The following is a 20,386-nucleotide window of genomic DNA, read 5'->3' as shown; positions in this document are numbered from 1 at the left end:
TTGTACTTGGCTTTATAACTTAGGTGTTCTTTATTGACAAATTCTCCATTGTGTAAAGGTTTAAAGAAAAACAGGAAAGAACCTTCTAGTAAAACACTTGGTAAGTATAAATGAACCTTGAAATGAATTAATAAAGTTTTATTTTTAATAACAGTAACTGACTCACAACTGGCTGATACAATCAATATATTGATTTCTGTTTGAAATATATATTGCACATTTTTATTTTAGTAGGAAGAATTTTATACTTCTAGTAGTATTTCATATCCTACATATGTATTTGTAGAGAAAATGATGGTAATATGGTATTTTTCTTCTTTTAAAAACAATCCTCTGAGAACTTTCTGTGGATTTTAAGAGAGTTAAAGAGTGTAGAATGTTTACATTTTTCATAAGTCATTCTTTTTCCATAGCATATAATATATTTTTCTGTATAATTTGTCATTTCTTTCTTAACTTTAGTTACCTGTTTTGGTTACTTTTATTGTCCTGGATAGTCTTTTGTCAATACCTGCAAGTTTAGGAAGTTAATTTTTGCCTCAATGTCCTACTGTTTAAAAAAAAAAAGGTCTAACTTCCAGTTGCTGTTGAAGCATTTGTAGCTTCTTTGCTTAGCAACAGTAAAGCAAAGTCCAAAAAATACCTACAAAATAATTTTTTCATCATCACTCTTTCTTTAGGAAAGATATAAAAATACTGGTAGCTGTAGACATGTGGAAATAATCTATTTTTACTATATTGATTGTCCTTGTTGGATCTGTTAGAATGTCAAAGGTTATATCTTTAGTTTTGTATGATATTCCGAGAATGCATCTACAGTGCTTTAGCTAGAATTCCAGGCTGCTTCAGACACCCAGCACTGATGCCTGTACTACCCTTGTCGACACCTCACACTCAGATATATTAGTTGCTGTAAGGAAATCCTATAGTCTCTTATGGCTAGTGGTACTGGGAGCTTCCCAGGAAGGACCCTTTTCTGCCTCATCGCTACATAAAGGATGGTTGGTGGGAGTTGAAGAAGCTGCTGTCATCAGCATAGGTAAATGTGCCCACAAGATCACTCCCAATGCATCTGAAGTTTTTCCCTGGGAATATCAACAAGATTTCCCCCTTTACACCATTTATTTAATTAGGTTGTTTCTGCTGATATGAAATGCTCATATTTAGTTTTGGGCTGGAGGCCTGCCCTTCTGGCTTCTTAGTACAGCAGTGTGAATACAGACATTATTAATGACGTAAGCCACATAAAACCTGAAACATTTATGTGTACCCACCAGCCAGTTTGTTAATGATCTTTAGATGCATTTCATAATCCAAATAGAAGGTGCGAAGAATATATTGTAGCTAGTGTATATAAAGTCTAAGCATAAAATAGGCAACTACAAAACACATTTGTGAATGAATGATGAAAAAAGTTCCTCAGAACAATATTCTTGTTAATTCAAAATTTAAAGAAGTTCCTACTCATTGATATTATTGTTGTGCAGCGTAACAGTTCATATTTCTTTCCTTTTCTCAGTAATCATTATTTTAGAGTGATTGGTCATAAATGTGTTTTGTAACATAAGGAGACATCAAATACTCCTACTGTGCTAGCTTAACTAAGTATCTACCTTAACGGTAAAAATATAGTGTTAAAAAAACATTTTAATGAAAATTAAATTATTTTGCTATAGGAGAGAAAAGCACAGTGAAAGATCAGCCATTGGTTTTCCATAATAAAATTAAGTCATCAGGTTATTCAGCAGCACCACAGTGAGTAGATACATTACTATTTTGTGTTTTTCCTTGGTGTGTGATATTTTGTCACATAATAGAGCCATGTAGTCTCATGACTGTGAAATTAATCACCCGTGAAAAACAGATATGATGTTATCAAACAAAATAATTTTAAAAATATGTTGTGAAAAAAAATTTTCACTGCTTCTTGTCAGTATTCATCTTCATTTCAAAATCTATATTAGGCATCCTGTCTCCTTCATATGATTAAACTCTTCTTGTTTCTTCAGCTTGCAGAAAGAAATATCTGAGAACTTTATATGCATGTATTTTGATCTTTAGAATGCATTATCCGACAAATAACTCTCAGAAAGCAAAACTTAGGTGCAAACTCAAGCATTAGATCATTAGAAAGTTATCTTGACATCAATGTGAACATTATCTTACTGATGTTACTAGTAGACATAAGTAATAAAAAGGATGGAGGATTGTTTTTTGTTTGAAATAAACTATTTCTCCCATGCAACATTTAATGTTTCATATAGGAGTGTCTGTATTCTTTCTTGTAGAATGACCATGTTTTCTCCAAATATTAACCTGAAGAAAAATGAGGTATCAAAGTGGAAGACCAGTTGTAAATGGTAGGTAATCTAGCAACTCCATTAGAGGAGGAACAGATTGAAATGAAGATAAATACAGTTCTGTTGGAAATATGGTTTGTAGCTGCTTCTCTCATTGGAACTTTTTAGTTAGAAGTATCACTAGAACTAAGAGGCTTTGTAAATTTGCTATAAAATGACTTCAGCAAGTGATTTAGGTTATCAGACTATCAATTAAATTTGAGTAAGTCTTAGATGTAAAAGAAAATACACACATTTATTTTCTTAGATTTTTGTTGCTAGAAAGAAGAACAGGTGCTAAATATGGTTGGAGGCATAGTCGCAACATGTTCTTAAGATGCAATTCTAGTTAGAAAAATAACTGAATGTGGCACAGTGAGACTTAGTGATTTCAGATCATGTGCTTCATTCACCCCTAAAATCATGTTATCTTAAGCTAATGCAAGCTTACTCTAATGGATTTAGACAGAGTATACATAATGGTACAATTTGACCAGTGGATTCATCATGACTGTGGACACAAAGAGCTGGCACTTTCATGTTAATTGATGTGGTATGTTAAATGGGCATATTACAGTTTTTCTCTCTAGTATTACATAGAGTCTTTGTTCTATGTAGTACAAACATAAAAGTAAAAAATGATTAATGCCATCATTTTTCTCTTTTTAAAAAAACGTTTCTTAAACACTTAATAGCTCAAGACTAAGTTTTTGTAATCCTTGCACACATAGGCAAGCCTTTAGATGAGCACTTCAGATGATAATTTAAGTTTCGTGTGGTTTTTTCCTAGTATCTTGTTAAATAGATAATCAATGTAATTCTTATTTTTACATATGGAGATTTTTTCATATTGTTTATTATCACAACAAGGTAGAGTTTGCATTCTTTAAATGCTTTTATTAGATAAGTATGTAACTTAAGAAGTTTGATTTTATATACAAATCCATGTTAATTCTTGATCTCATGAATTCATAACAATTGGTGACAGGAATAATTTAAGTATGACAATTTAAAATTCATTCTGCCTCTTATCTTGGATTTAACATAAGTTTTCCAGGAAATATTTATATAACGATGTTTAGAATAGCTCCCAAAGCACATTTATTTCATAACTGAAATGAAAATGTAGTGATTTTAGATATCTTAATATTTTTCCTTTCTTTCTCTTTTTTCCTTCTTTGAAGTAAAAATAAAGAATATCCATTGGAAAGTTCTGCTCCAATCAAATATAAGAAAGAGATATCTGTTACTTGTAAACCAACCCCAATATATTGCATTCAGTATTCCGGTATGTACAGGCTTTATAAAATGTACAGTTGTGCCAGTGTGCAGAAAGAAAAACAAAATTTGTGTGACATGGTTTATCAAGGCCATGGATTTACTAGGTAAATTCCCTGAAAACTTTCTGGCAATACCATGTACTGTTAGATCATAATTTTTTAACTCGCAAAACCATGCAAGCTGCTAACACAGGATTCTAATTCTTCTCTGATTTTATGTCTTGTTTCCTTTTGTACTTATTCTATGACTTTCCCACTACAACTTGAAAATTAGTAGTCTAACAAGTTCTTTCACTAAAGAATTTATTTTCTGAGGCATTTACTTAGTGTCATTAGGGTGTATTAAAAGCTGAAGTTCTGTTTCAAAAGAATCAGAATACTTCTATTTCTGTAAAGAATATTCAGTTTTTATATATTAAAATATAAAAAAAGAATTCTTGCATATAATCCAAAGAGGGTATTTTTCTTAACTGCTTTGGAGGAGTGAGTCTTGTAATAGGTTTAGTCATTTCCAATCCATATAAATATTATTATACAGAAACCGCTTCTTAGGTAGCAATCAAATGTATTACCAAGTATATAATTATGTCAATGTACACTCTGCAAACCACAATATTTTCAAAACATTTAAAAATTTATATCTTTATAAATATTTTGGGGACAAGAGCAACTTTCATCTTCAATAAATAAAAGCAATTAGATGCAATCAGTAACTTTTCTAAAACATATTCCAGCCTTAAGTGTTCCCTAGAGAATGGGAAGACATTATTTTTATGGCTCCTGAAAGAAATCGGTTGCAGAGAGCTTATTTCTAGGAATGTTATGTAAGCTTAAAAGAAAAGGTTCTTTTTTAGCAAAGAAAAGCATCACTATAGTTTCCATAATACATTTGAAGTATAAATCCTCTTTTACTTACTCTGAAGAAGGAACATCTTTCTCTGCTTCTGTCTTTGTCTCTGTCTCTCACACACACACACATGCACACACAGGCTTAAACAGCCACAGTTTAGCAAAACAAGGTTTAGCAAAAATTGCAGAGATTTTTTTTCTTGGAGTAAAAAAATCATATTATTGTAAGCTTGTAAAGAGGTATTCTGTTATTGTTGTAGTCTGTGTTGACCAGATGGTTCCTAGCTTTACAATATATTTTCTGTTGCAAATTTGCAACTTGGAATTGCAGCTTGGAATAATCTCTCAAGTGGTCTTTGTAAAGTATGAATCACAATAACTAATATCTATGTGCATCTTTAAACATAGTAGAAAGAAAATTAAATAGAAAACTTAAGTAAAACTTAAGACGTTGTAAAGTTGCAATAATGAGTTAATGCAAACCTTCCTAGGTTTGTTAAACATCCTTTTGTAGTATTGGAGGTGTTATGAGTTATGACTTTTTGCTCTGTTAGAAAACAGTTTTCTTCAGGATTTGAGATGATGTTCCATTAAACAGGTCTCCAAAATTCTATGCAAAATTATTTTCTTTCATTTTGTATGCACAAGATGGTTTATGTATTGTTAATTATATGTGTGTGACTTACTTTACATCACTTACCTGATATACTTACCAATCAGCTCTCATGCAAAAATTACATACTGTCAAAACTTTAGGAAAAGGCGGGGGGAACCTGCAGAAAAGCACTACCCTTTAGCTCAAAGACTTCAATACCTTTGAATTTGTGGGGCATGCATTTTTTTGAATATTTTGTCCAGGGCTACTTATCTTATTTTTGTCATGAAAATATTTAACAGCATTATTTAATATGTGCAATTGCTAGTATTTGGAGAAAAAGTCAGTTGAAATGTTGCTTGTCAGATAAAATTAAAAATATTTTTATAAAGTAGTTCTTTGCCAGTATAGTATACTGTTGCATTTAATAACTGATAACAGAATAAAAGATTCTGGAATGCATCTTCTTAACATATACATCTACCCCATTGTGTGTCCCATTTAAAATTCACTTTTAGTAGATGACTCTCAGAGATTAGAAATATATATCTCTTATCTGTTTATATTGCCATGATTAATTTGGGAAAAAAATGTGTCGTGGAATATAGTATTCTGAACCGGCAATGTGGATGGTACTTGGACAGTGGATAGCAGTGGGTAATGTTGGTGAAGTCAAGCATGACTTATATTCCCTGCCCCTTTGTAAAGGTGCTCAGGAGATTTATCAATCTCCTGTGTTCAAGTGGTTCCTCTTTTAAAAATACTTTTGACAGTAAGCCTTATAGCATTGATTTGAATTCTGCACTTCATTTCCGTACTTTCTCTCACTGCTGTCTTCTCTTGCTCCACCCTCCCTTATTTTTTCCCATTGGTTCATTTATCTACTCTTTATTATTTTCATTTTTTCAGGAAAAGTTTTTGAGTTAAATTTCACAAATCACTACCATTAGGTAGACATTAAGGGAGTCTATCCTGTCATTGTGTGCCCCTGCTGATTACCAATATAAATGAACAATCTGACTGCACTTGGATAGTTTTTAGGATTACCTTATGAAGGAAATTTATCATATTTAAGAAGTGACCAAGAAAGACTAATATGTGCTTTTTATTTTAATATATAAGAAAAGGTCGTTAACTTTAATAAGATACAAAAAAGTGGGTGTAAGGAAGTAGATTTAAATGACTTCTAAACATTTCTGCAGTTAAATTTTGTAGCACTTTCTTTGTGAAAAGTGAATTTCTGCCTTGTGATGAATAATTGTTTTGAGAATATGTCAGGACAAGAAATGAATTGCACACAAATTCCTACCAAATTCTGCAGTATATGTTTATGATGTTCATACAAAATATGTGTTAAACATATGAAATTAATATCTGGTGTGTGTTTTGTTGTAGTGACATATATGATTTTTATGATTAAAAGAAACAGCATATTAGATGCTTGTTGCTTTCAGATAGAAATCATTAGACACTCTTCTTTACAGGGGATGGAGAGATGCTGGCTTGTGGCCTGGCTGACAAGACTGTAATGATATTCAATTCCAATCTCACTGATACATATAAAGTTTTTTCAGGTAAATTTATGAATTACATTATTAAAGAACTAGTATATAATTGAGTTTAACCTAAAATAGCATAGTAATTAAAAGATTCCACTTATATCACCTTGAGAAGAATGGGGGAGAGGGGCTACTGCTGATTCAAGAAGTAGAAGTTATTTCTCTGATTGGTTAATTTTGTTCTAGAATTAAACTGCCTACCAGGTTTTCCCATTTCTCAGTTTTCTGGGAGGTAAATAGCAATGTATCACGATATATATTGCAATTTGTATTGTGTATGTTTATGACAATAATTAAATAGAAATAATAAAGCCAATATATTGTAATGATAATGCATGTGTATATTGCAGTAATATATTGTAATAGATTATTAGCCAAAAAATGGACTGCAATGACTTGGCAAAAAATGTGCTTGGTTTGCAGCTCCAGACTTCTAAAGAACAACTCTTTGAAAAAAAAAGGGACTATTCCTATGGAGAAATCCATATCTGCAAAAGTGTATGCATGTGCAAACACGTGCATTACTTAACATTGTAAATGAGCCTTAAAAAAAAAGAATTCTAAATTTCTGCAAGAACTATCTGTTAAAGTTTTAACAACAGCAAATGTTATGACTTAAAATTCATAGAGCAGGACTGATTTACTGTGGAAGTTCATAATGGAAGATGACTGTCACTTACTAGCAGGCCTTAAAAAGTATAAAAGTAGACTATTTTAAATTATTTTAGAAAGTTATTTCTAAGTAAAAACTCTGATAACTGATTTCTGAAAACTGTGGGGTTTTTGAGTAATTTTTGTTGTATTTTGAGGAAGAAGCTCAAATTGTGGCCACTAATGGAGGTAACATTACTGATATTTTCCCTTTGTGTGAGGAAATTGATGAAAATATGCCTTATGGGCATGGTAATTACGTCTTTTTTTTCCACAATAGAAAGTCCATAAACTTTTAAAAATGTTTTTCTTCACGTATCACTGACTAATTTGAGCAAATTCTTAGTGCAAGTCACATAAACTGCAGGCAGGAATGGTGTTTTGAGGTTTTATTGACATAATTTTTTAATTTAGGTAGTAATAGAACAAAAGCAGTCCAAAGGGACCTCATATATCTGAAATATATTTAAGATTGTTTTATAAGATTGGGATTTCTAAAAAATGCAATTAAACAAAAAAGATCAAAATTCTGTATTTCCTTCCCTTACTTGTTACAAGCATCTATAAAAAAAATGATACAGTACTGCTACAGTATTTGATATGCAGCAGCTTAATAAAGTTGTGCCCAAAGAATTCCGTGTTTCTTCAGATTATTAATATATCTTTCTTAAGTAATCTGAAGCAGCTAAAATGTAAATGATTTTCAAGAACTTTAAAGTCTTTTTTTTGGTACCAGGTTTACTATGAACATGAAATAGAAGATGAATGTTGCAAAATTATTCCATGAAGCTATAAATTATCATTGTACAGTATGTGTTCTGTAGCTGTTCTTTACAGTTTGGCTTTTGCATCACAGATCCAGCTTCAAGAAGTTAGGCTGGTTTTACTTGAATGTATATAGAGATTACGTGCTGCAAAAGGTGACATTTCAATTCTGTGAAATACTCTTTTTTGGATGTTTTTTTCACTGGACTTTGTTTTTATGCAGGCTTCATTCATTTTGGACTGGTAATAACTGGGTTTTATCTTTGTTTTGTCTCAGGGGAAGATACTAATTTCATTGTTGCATCTATGTTTCCATATACTTGCTACATACTAAATAATAGCTAAGGAATGGCTCAATACTGGCAATAACAGAAAACATAGACTTTAATAAGAAAATATATTCATCTAAGAAGACATATTTGAAAGCAGAAAAAAAAGGTTAGAATTAGAGGTTTCTAAATTTGAAAGAAAACCTTATTGCATATTACTCTAAATCATGAAGGAAACTACTTAGGTTTTGACACATTATTAACGACAGGCTTTGTCTTTCTATGAAGTAAAATTAAATATTATGATTTGATAAGATATTTCAATATTCAGAGCTCCCTTAAATACTGCAGTACTCTGCAAATGCAGGCTAATTTATTGTGATGAGAAGAGTAAAGTGACCTGCACCAAACTTCATGCTATTACAGAGAAGCTTTTTCTGGTGCCAGTAGTTAAGGTGTCAAGTACTAGTTCTTTGTCTTGCTTTAAAAAAAATTTGATTTATTACTAAATTGTTCTTCTAACAATTGGCTTTGTTCTATTAGTTTTCTTAGGTTTTGCACTACTATGTAATTTATTTCATTGATACCTTCCATTCTTTATTCTATGTCTTTTTTTATGATGCACAGTCTGAAAAGAAGTGTAAACCACATTTTACTTCAGGATCTTTAGGTAGCATGAGAATGCAACCTATGCATGTAGTTCTTTTCAAAAGCAACATAAATGTGAAACTGTCAGATGCTGTACTGTAGGGGAGTAGGAACCGCAAACCATCAGTTATGTCCTTATTTCATTCATGTAGTTCTGTACAGTTCAGATTATCATGAAATCACCTATTTATTTTCTACTTTAGATGCCTTTGGTTTTGAAGTGTCATAATAAATGTATTTTCTTTTCATTAAAAACCATGATGCATTGCTTTTATTCAGAGCTGCAATCAATGGTAATGTAAAACTTTCCTTTTTCAAGAAATGGCAATGATATCTATTCTGTTAAAAAAAATTTGATTTCAAGGCAGCATTAAAATCTGAATATAGCTGGTTATTGAAAATAATATTTTTATAATGCATCATCAGAGAGGAGTGGTATAACAACAGCAATTTTACTGTAAGCCTAATTTATTCAGTTTTGTTCCCTGAAGTGCGCAGTTAGTTACAGTTTTAAGTAGTTCTGCATTCCTCTTCAGTGTTGGCTCTTTAGGTGTCTATGTTCTATACTGAAGTGCAGGTAATATTGGCCAGCTTTAAAAAAGTTACAGCCAGCACGGTGTTTTTGAAGAAGTCTTTTTCAAAACCAGCTGCTGTCCTTCTCAATGTGCTTCAGAACCAGGGAACCCTGAGTAACACCTGTTTTGAAGCTTAATGGCCTCTTGCAAGCCAGCTGGCATCTCCTTCATTGGGCTTTGGGATTAGGGGATCTGGAGTGCAGAGATTCTTAAGCTTTTTGCATGGCTCTTCCAATTTTCCAAACCTCAGATTTTCCTAAAGTTTCTCATGTTCCTTACCACTTTGGAAAACTGTTTTGTATATTTTGGTAAGTTGTTTTTTGTTTGTTTGGTTTGGTTTTTTTTTATTTAATGCAGATAATTCAAGGCTTCCAAATGGTTTTACAAAACCAAAGCCTCCAAATAAATTTTTGTGTTGAGAATAAAATAAATATAATACTTACATATGTACTTAGCCAGTACTTATGCAGCTTTCTGATGAAAATTCTATATACATCTTTGGTAACTGGGAATTAAAGTATCTTGTTTATAAGCCTTTTTATAGATATATGTTATCATAGAAGATCTTAATTGCTGAGATAAATTGATTAGCCTTCCTGTAATTTAAAGCAATCAATTTTTTTTTATATAAAACTTCAGTTGACTAAAGAGAAAATGTGCACAAGAGGGCGGCATAAGAACTTTGAATGTTTTAAGGCTAGGTGAAATTCATCAGACTTCATCTGGAAAAATTAGAAAGTTAAAATTTGTTAATTTGGTTTGATGTATTTTCTTCTTTTTTTGACCTTTTTGATCATCTTCAATATAATTTTAGATCAAATTAATAATTTTAGCTTCTGGATGATGTTTCTGGCTTTTGAAGTTCATTCTTTGTAAGTTGCTAATCTTGTTTTTAACTGTGTGACACCAAACTAGAAAGTCTGTTTCTTGTAGAAGCTTTTTGCTCCAGCTTTAACTGGAGATTATAATACTTTCAACTATGATTTTTAAACAGGCAGTTACAAAATTTTTTTTTAATCTAATGAAACAGTCCTGCAGAAGCTGTTGTAATGGTGTGTTCGTTGTGTTTTTACAAAAACGGCTAGCTCAGTAATAAAAGCCTAATGAATAAAATAAAATATTGCGACTATTTGCAAGGTCTTAAGTGGTTTCCAGATCATGTTTAATATAAAATTTCATTATAATGTAATACTCAGATTCTCTTTTCGAGTAATACTGTATCTTTTCTTAAATTGAATTTCAAGGATGTTTCTTGAAAATGCTCTTCCAATATCTTTCAAAAATTAGAGTCAGAATTATCATTATCTGTAGATAAACTAGGTTGGCGATTCTTTTGTAACTGCTTATATTTTGTGTTTTAAAACACTGAACTTTGTCAAAGTCAGGTGTTCTGTTGCTGAGACTTCTACAGTAAGTATTTATTTGCCATAGCTGTGGTGAGTTCCTTTACTGCTTTATGTGATAAAATCCTTCTGGATCTCAGTAGCCTTGCCTGCCTTCCTTTTACAGCATCATCCCATCAATTACATTGTCTTCTTCTGGAATATATGGCACTTTGCAGCTCTCTAAAATCAGTTTCTAAGCACTTGAAGTTAAGCATTCCAAGTGAAGTTCATACGAAGTCTGATTCAGATCTTGAAGGCCTTCAAAGCTAGCGTAACCATCCTGGGATTCAGGATTTTTCTTTGGGCTGAACCTTTCCACACCAGTACATTTCTTGCAGACCCGTGACAAAAAATAAACCAGTCTTTACAAGCTCCAGTGTGGTAACTTCAATTTTGCTAGACTTCCAACCCTCTGTTATTAGGGATGGGCAGAGACGAAGCAATCTAGGGTGAAATACTCAGGACAGCTTATTAGTCAGAGCAAAATAACACATGATCATCAACACTGTGGCCTAGATGCCAGGTCTTGGGCCTCTCCATGAGCCAAATACTGGCTAACAAGCAGATGCAGAGTGCTGTGGTCTGGCACGACGACCATCCTATTTTGCCATTTGAGTATAGCAGCAAGTCACAGGGCTCTAGACCTTAACCATCCCAGTTGCACTTCAAAATATTTGGTAGCCATGTTGTCAGTGATGGTTGTTTTCTTCACTCTGTTACCAACGAGAGGATGAAGTCAGATGAAATTATTCCCTGAATATCCCTCCTTGAGTAGTCTTTTTCAGACTGACGTTTGGACCTCTGTGCATCAGAAGGCAGCTTTTCCAGACCTTAGAAGCTTAATTAGAAGCATTAGGAGTCAAAAACTTCTATTTTCAAACTTCTATTTTCTGTGGAGTTTTTTGCCACAGTCTGGAATAATTTTAATCCAATTCAGCACTTCACTCTGAGTATTTAATGAAAAAGATCAGAAATACAACTGTTAGCAGCCAGACCCACTATTAATGACAACAACCTTATAACCACTTCTGTGCTTCTAATTCAGTTTGGTGTGGAGGTAGAATTAGTTAATATTACTGTGACGTTAAAGATCTGTGAATGTGTTTTTGTTGTTAACCTGAAGGAAGTTTATTTGTTTGTCTCTTTGTTATATGTTTGTTTAGAACTATTTTATAGTTATAGTTGAGTCAAAACTGAATTGCAGAAAGCTGAAGAAAATTCAGATACTAGTTTTTATTCTTTTAGAATGTGAATGTCTGTAAAAGATAAATGTGTTTCTTATATTTGTTATAACATTTTCATACAAACTCCCTTATAGCAATGGAGGCAATATCATACAAATGCACATGAGATTTCAGGTAGAATAACTTGATATTTCTCTGATCTTATTTAATTTTGTGAATCTTGATTATTAATGAGAGACATTTTTCTATGGTTTTTGGTGGAACAAAAAACCAATAACTGATTTACTGTTACCAGTTTTAATCCAACCATTTGAAGCCTGTATTTAAAATGTATTTTAATATTGTATATTATTATATTAAAACAAGATGATTAACTCTGGAGAAAGGCAAGAAACAAGCTTTTTGATATTTCCATTATTATTTTTATTAGGTCATGATGGTGCAGTTAACTCTGTTGGCTGGAGTCATGACAAGAAGTGGTTAGTTTCTGCATCAGAAGACAGAACTTTAAGGGTCTGGTCAGTCTGCAATAATGAACCTGCTCTAATTCTGGTAATTAGAAACTCCTGTCAGTTTGGTTCACAGAGGACACTGTTTTGCACCTTCATTTACTTCCATTTTAACAGCTCTGTAGAAGGAACATACAGCCTGATTTTCAGAGCTACTTAGTGGTGGTGATTCAAACTGATGCTATGATATGGGTGGTCTCCATTAACTTCAAATTAGGCTTTTATCATGACAATTTATGAAAAGAAAAAAAGCCAATCTTGGTAGACAAAACCAGTGGGCATGTCTGGAAGTTTTGATTTCGATGTCTGCTCTGTATATTCTATTTTCATTGGCTCAGCTCTGCTTGACTTTATAGTCTACTCCCCAGTTCAAATGGAAGTTTAGAGTATGAAGCTAGATTGTATTAGATTCAATTGACTGCAGATACGATTAACTTTACTGCCAACTAATTTAAGTAGAACGAAAACTTTATTTTGAGATTAATAGATGTCAAAAATAGGAAGGACCACTACATAGTAGGTTAACCTCCTGGCATATGGTCAGGATAACAGGGAGACTACGCTTTAACACCAGGAATCTCAGACAAAAAATATTCAGTATCTTAGAATCCATTCTTAATAATTTACTTTGCATTTCAGGGCAAAGAGAAGTTCCATAAGACTGTACGCTTTGCACAGTTTTATTTTATAGATACATTTATATTGCTGTGTTGTGGAGCTGAATTTCATCTATTAAGTTTCCATCTAGACACAACCAAGGATGACCTCAAACGGTGAGTAAAATTTCTCATTAACAGACCAGTGAAAGTACTTGTACTATTTCATCTGGGATTTTTTTGGGTGGTGAGGTGAGGTGGAGGGCAAGAATATTACAGAAGGAAAAAATTGAACAAATAGTAAAAGCTAATTGTAAAAATATCTTTGTTCTGGCATAACAGAAAAAAAATTGAAATGTCAAATAATTTTTTATAGTGCATACCTTATCTGGTGCAAATACAGTTTTACTATTGCTGTTACCATTTGGGACCTTCTGAGCTTTACCTTCTGCCTATTTACATCTTAGTGTGCATTAATGTCTTAAGTTACATTTGAGAAGCCATTGCAAATCTTTCTCTTGTGGGAATATTTCTATATACTTTTTCTTTCAGAGACTGCAACATGCTGCAACTGTTTTCTTCCTTCTCTGTCAAATGGAAGTAGATCACTTTCATAATTTTCACTGACTTTCCAACTGTTATATTGTATCTAATTACTTTTCTTATTATCCTGTTTTGCTCCTTTGTTTCTTCATTGTTAGGCATCCTTCTTTTCGACTTGGAATAAATTCTTTTATTAAATGTCTGATATACCTTTTCTGTTCTTTTAGTCTATAATTGGAGCTAAAACTGTCGTCGTATCCTTTTACTAAGCTTCTCTGCTCTTCATTTGCTTTTGCTGGTTTTTAGCAATATTTCTGTATATAAGACTTTATTACATTACATATATATATACACACAAGTATATATGTATATACATATATGTATATGTACATAATAGCATTTTAAAAAACCTTGAAAAGATATTTTCCTTTGTCTGATATTATGACTTTATATTTTGAGTGGAAGGACGAACAGAATTAAGGTTACAACACTGAAATCTATTAGATGATATTATGAATGGTGTGTCCTCTTCATGATACTAAATAGTATTGAGCTGCATCCTTAGATGGGAAAAACTGGCCTGTTTCCTTGGTAGTTTTGCCACTGCACAGAAAAACATACTAAGCACAGACTTAAATATGTTTTTGAATAGGAGTGCTTTCCTGGATTGAGGCATGAACCCGGTAGGAGGAACTTCACTGAAACTTTAAATAGTCATACAGTAAACAAAAGGAGAAAAAATGCCAAATTATATCACTCTTTTAAAATACACTTTTTTAAGAACATAAATTCCTTCTTATTTGAAAAAGTAACTAATGGATTATGATTTAAGTTCTGTTTATAAATTCTTCAAAATGGTTAATTAACTGTGGTTTTCAGTCACCTGCTTGGTTTTACAGTTAATCCATTGTCACTTGTGATTCTTTACCTTCCATTTCTGGTCAAAATCCTTAATGCAGGGTGTTGCTGTGGCTTTTATTCATATAATTTTAGTCATGTACTCTATTTGGGAATATAGCAAATAGACTGGAAAACTAAATGCAAAGGAATACAGAATTTCCTGCTTTGGTTTTATATTATATTATATACATTACATTAAGAGAGTAAAACTAATAGAATAAAATGAAAAGAAAATACTGAAATATAGACACAAGTTCTTTTGAAAGGATTTCCCCCCCTCTTGACTTTCTTTTCTCATAACTGGTTCTACAGACATCTCATGTTATGAAGTGCTTATCCTGTAGCAAAGTGTAATAGTACAGGAGGAACCTGGAAGGCAGGAAAAGTGATTCCTGTTCACAGATTTGCTTGAAATCTATTCATAGCGTAAACAAGTAGTATTTGGAAACTGAGACAGGCAACTGCTTCTCTCATACCATTCTTAACTCTTTAAAATTTATACAGGCTATCAAGGAGGAACTTAGAAAAAGAAGATGGAAAACAATATTCTGATCTTTTAGATCCTTCCATCTTCTGATTACTTTCAGTTTTAAGATAGAGTTAAAAATATTTTTTCCTTCTATTCGTGCGGGCTTCGGCTTTAATAAGGAACTTTTATGTAGTATATAATGTGCTGGGTCTAGATATTTCCTTTTTAAAAAAAAAAAATACCCATGCCTCCTAGAGGAAAGTATCCAGTAACCTGAGAAAATCCATACTGCAGATACTGTTGTGGAAGACTGGTCTAAACTACCTTCAAGCTAGTTAGTTCAGAAACTAAAGGTACTATGGAATTTGATGGAATTGTAGAACCCACTCAAGCAGTTTTGCAAGGGCTTGGGCACTGAACTTCACCTGTGTTCTGTGTTGCTCCAATTGCTTTGTTAGAAGCATATAATATCTTGGTTTAAAGCTGTTAAAGTACGTATGTAGGATGGTGCTTACAATAGAATTTTGTTATTATCATGCTGTCAGTATTTCTTGATGCTTTAACACTAATTCAATAACAAGCAATCAGACTTTCTGGGATATTAGTGTAATGCCAAAAGACCAAACACACAATTGTAGACATTACAATGAATCCACAAACCAGTCTGAGGCCTGGTTATATATATCTATAAAAAAAGGTAGTAAAGGATAATTTGCTTTGACGTTTTCTTGTGAATTCCCTCTGGTTCCTTTCCCAACATTTCTTTCTTTTATGGAACACTGCGTCATTCCTTTTGTTTCTCACAACTCTCTCATTCTGCCTTCTGAGTCAAATTTGGAAGAATGCTTGAATGGAACTGATTCAAGAAGATGCTAGATCTAACCCCAAAACATGCTTTAAACCCTTAATTAGAAGGGCATGGCAATGCAGTCTGGCTAACCAATAGTTTGCTACTGTATTTCAGAGGTGAAGATGGTACAATGACAAATCATATCACTGTTTCTCTGTGCAGAGTTTTCAAAGATCTCCCTATAAGTATTAATTAACTAAGCATCACAACAACTTGATTAAATGGTTAAATATTTGTTCAGTTTTAAAGGTGAAACTGAGAAGTGGAAATAAGAAAAAAAATGTTATATTCCTTATTGGCTTATTTAAATATAACCGTATTTACAAATGCCATAGAGGAGATTTATTGAAGCTCTGGGAATAGAATACAGATCTCCTGACTTCTGCTTCTATGATTAATCTCAAAATGATTCATAACCTAAACAAATTTCTTTACCTTCTCCAAAATTACTAACTATTGAATTTCCACTCTCATCAGCTGTTGTGCATGCTAATATGAAGTGTCATTATTTGCTTCTCAGTTTATTTTTTTTTAATTCTTAATTACTTTTAAGTCACGTAAGAATTTGAGGAGAACAAAACATCTATGGGTGGTTATCTCATTTTTGTAGTTTTATGTGTTGTTTTAAAGATCAGTATGAGCAATTTGAAAGGAGTTTAAAAAGGAGAAAATTGAGTTCCAGTAACAGAAACAACGCCTTTTAAAGCAATTATATTTAGCAACTGGTTGTAGTAATCATACATACAGTAAGGGAAGTAATGTTAAAATAGCTACTCTGATGAAATGGGAAACTATACCAGCACATATTATAGATGGATAAAGCAAAGGCCATGGTAAATGGGTTTAAAATTTAGCATGCTAATGATACATAGGAAAGTGTTCATTTCAGGTACTTCTGGAAAGTTAATGTTTAACAGGATAATGATTTTCATGCAAACCACTTTAAGCCAGTTTAAACTTCTCACATAAGTGGGCTGCACAGACCTGATTCAGCAGTATGATAATAAGAATATTCTAAGCCTCATTCCTCTGAGCTTTAGCCGTTACATCAAAGAACTTAAACACTCCTTGTTTTTTGTCAGAAACAAAATCGAAACTAGAGAAGTACAGAAGTCATAAGATGAATTCTAACAACATTCTAACAGCAACCATCTCTAAATACTTTAAATTTTCCCGTGCTTATCTTTTCTTATGTCTAAGATTCATTACATAGGGTCAGTGAATGACATCCACCCTCCTTTGTAGGGTAAGAGAGAGTATTTTTCAGTTATGATGAATTCTAAGCATTCTAGAAGATGAAGTGATTCTTTTCCTTTTCATGTAACTAATTTTCTTGTTTTACTGAACTTGAGGCTGTGTCTGGAAATGAATAATGGGACTACTGTTTGAAAATTAATTTTTACAGTGCATATGTAAACATACATAAAAATGTTTTTAATAGCCTGAAACCTTATGATCTGTTATACTGATGATGTTTGTGGTCTGTCACTTAGTTTTGACTTTGTCATGTTGCAGCCATTTGCCTTAAAATTTTAAATGTCAGATCTGCTGTTTTTTGGGGATTTTGGGAGAGTTTTTTTAGGTGCCTATTCGTCTTTGGGTTTTAGCATAGTAACGTATTTCCATACATTGAAGTTTTTTGTCTGTCATCAAAATGTTTCTACTTTATCTGGGTGTCCTGAAAAATGCTTTCAGCAAAGGACTTCAAATCTGCTGGAAAGTAGACACAGCAGTCTCTGCAGTCATTGCAGGAAGTGTTTGTATCTTAGAATTTGGTTTTATATTTTTTTTTCTGAAGAAATACCAGTCTCCTGAAAATAACTATATACTGTAAATGTATTCCCCCAAAATGATTACATCCCCAAAGTATGTGGGATATAAGAGATTACAAAGATTAGTCATTTACACTGTTGTCAGAATTCTAATGATTGAAGGCATTAAAAGAGGACAGAATTGTAGTTTTGAGTATATCAACACAAATGTGATTTTATTTGGATAACTGATCTATAGGATTGTCAGCTGAGATTGTGCTGTGCATAGAATTGGAGACCTGGAAAAAGTGTAGTAACAAGATACTGTTCACCCATTTTTTTGCCTCCGTCACAAGATTTTCTGTGGCTTGAGGAGGTGTTGGTCTAATTTAGAGAATTTTTAGGGCATGTTAATGCTACAATAGCTTCTCCAGTTGACTTGTGAGATGGAATTTTGCCTATATTGACTTTCACTCCTGGCCTTCATCTGTGCAGAATTTTCTAGGGCTTTGTAGTATTTTGTAATAGCTGAAAACAACTTCACAACCGTCTGTGACAGTGCGTACATATTGGAAACCTTGCCACAAAGGAATTAGCTTTGCTAATGGCAGACTGTCAAATTTATCTATGGAAAGTGGCCAGATCTGAGATGGAATTCTTAATCTAGTTGTATATAATTTTATTTTCAGAACTCGCTTCTGATGGGGAAAATAAAAATCTTTTTTCTTTCCTTTTGAAGATCTCTTATCCTATTTGTTATTATCTTCTTTTTTTACTTAAAAAGTAACCCTTGTTATATTCACAGAAATCTGTTGATTTTCTGCAGACAAAAGCACAGTTATTTTGTTAAATGCACCTTCTTACTGATAAGTTGTAATATCTTTCAACAATCTAAAAAGCTTTTCCTTTGTGTGCTCTTCACACCTTTGTCTTGATAAATATTACAACACCTTCTGACCTTTACTGTATTAATTCCTCTGATTAATTCCTCAACAAGCCCTTTGTAAGATATATAACAATCTTTTCTGTAGCAAACAGGGAATTATTTTAACTTAAAATGTAGATTGTGCACTTTTGCTTACGTTTCCACATATATTTTTATTGTCAAATTCTGTTCTTATATATTACAAGTGAGTGGCATTTAAGCTTTTGTCTTGTGTCTGTTTGAATTATGTAATACCTTTCTTCCACAATCTGATTACCTACCTTCTGTGTTGCCTGTTAATTCTTAGTTTATGGAGGTATTATTAAAGCAACAAAAAGGTAACCCAAATTGTTATATAAACTTTAATCTCTAAGAGGCAAGAACTAATGTGTCCAGCTCAGTGTCCACAATGCCTGGCTGAATTTTAGTTGACTTGCACTTCGAATTGAATGTGTATAGGACATGTGGCAAATGCATTGTGTCCAAAAAAGATAAGTTCTTAAATATACTAAAATTCCTCTTTTTTTTTGCTAATGGGTACTCTTGTTCTATTTTTTTAACTCTATTACTTTGGTTCAGTTTTGTCCTAACTTGTATTTGATGAATCTCAGTTTACTGTGTTGGTTGAAGATTTGCTTTCTACGTGAAATTCTATCTGTGAAACACCCTGTAAGGTGTTTATCTATGTAGCAGACTGCACTGTAGAAGCGAGATACTCCAGCTAACTCAAAACAATTGTTCTTGCGTTTGGGAGCAACCTGTTTCAGCAAGCCTCTTTCAGCAGGGTAAATTAGACCAGAGGAAGCTTCATGCTGCCTTCATTAGATTGTTCCTATTATCTCAGTCAGCTTATTTAAAATTAGCTTGGATATCTTTACCCAAAAATGGAGATAAATCAGTTGTTCCTGAAGAGTAGAGCAGTTTATTTTTGTAGTTTATTTGAATAAAATACTTCTGGAAACCACAAAATGTTCTTGAATTAAATTGCAAAACACTCTATTTTACCTTCTGCTTTACCATCACTGCTGAAGTAGCTCTAATGATTACCTGGAAAAGCTCAGCAGATCATTGTTTGAGAGTGACAAAGAAAGGCAAAAGCAAATCATTAACATTTTTTCTTTTGAACTGATCCAGCTGATAAACGTATTACTTTTGTCAAATGATCTCAATTTTGCATTGTTGGAAAGAAACAGTAATTATTCCTACAAGTGTGTTACACATGGACTTTTGTATTGTCATTAGATAGACATGCTAAAATGGAAGTATAATTAATTACAGTTACACTGGAATTATTTTACTGCATAGAAGTGTCTACATTTAGAATATAATGTAGAAATTTTGAGTTATTGTGGTGTGTTGACCTTCGCTGGCAGCCAAGCCCCCAGCCAGTTGCTCACTCATTCTCCTCCAGTGGGATCCCCCAGTGGGGTGGAGGTGAGAATTGGAAGGGCAAAGGTGAGGAAAACTCATGGGATGAGATAAAGACTGTTTAATAAGTGAAGAAAAAAGAAAAAAAAACCCCAAAGTGATGCAAAAGTAATCGCTCGGTAGCTCCCACCAGCAGACCAATGCCCAGCCAGTCTCCGAGCAATGGCTACTTTCAAAAAACTGTCGCCTCCCTCCCCCCCCAGTTTTATTGCTGAGCTTGGCATTATACGTTATGGAATATCTCTTTGGATAATTCAGGTAAGTAGTCGTGGCTATGTCCACTCTGGGGACACAGTGAGAAACACAGAATATCTTA

General features: G+C 32.9%; 1 protein-coding gene across 1 annotated transcript in view; it reads left to right on the top strand.

Annotated features, from left to right (window-relative positions):
- WDR27 (WD repeat domain 27) overlaps nt 1-20,386 on the top strand; it is an 89,054-nt gene that overhangs the window by 15,701 nt on the left and 52,967 nt on the right. The window contains exons 12-18 of the mRNA XM_075144602.1: nt 24-100; nt 1,677-1,755; nt 2,289-2,360; nt 3,524-3,627; nt 6,548-6,637; nt 12,530-12,651; nt 13,248-13,381. Coding sequence (XP_075000703.1) covers nt 24-100; nt 1,677-1,755; nt 2,289-2,360; nt 3,524-3,627; nt 6,548-6,637; nt 12,530-12,651; nt 13,248-13,381 — 678 coding nt within the window. The remainder of the gene's footprint in view (nt 1-23; nt 101-1,676; nt 1,756-2,288; nt 2,361-3,523; nt 3,628-6,547; nt 6,638-12,529; nt 12,652-13,247; nt 13,382-20,386) is intronic.

This window comes from Calonectris borealis, chromosome 3, assembly GCF_964195595.1.
Source record: "Calonectris borealis chromosome 3, bCalBor7.hap1.2, whole genome shotgun sequence".
NCBI lineage: Eukaryota > Metazoa > Chordata > Aves > Procellariiformes > Procellariidae > Calonectris > Calonectris borealis.
Note: the sequence above shows the minus strand (reverse complement) of the source record. Positions and strands in the feature narration are given on the sequence as shown.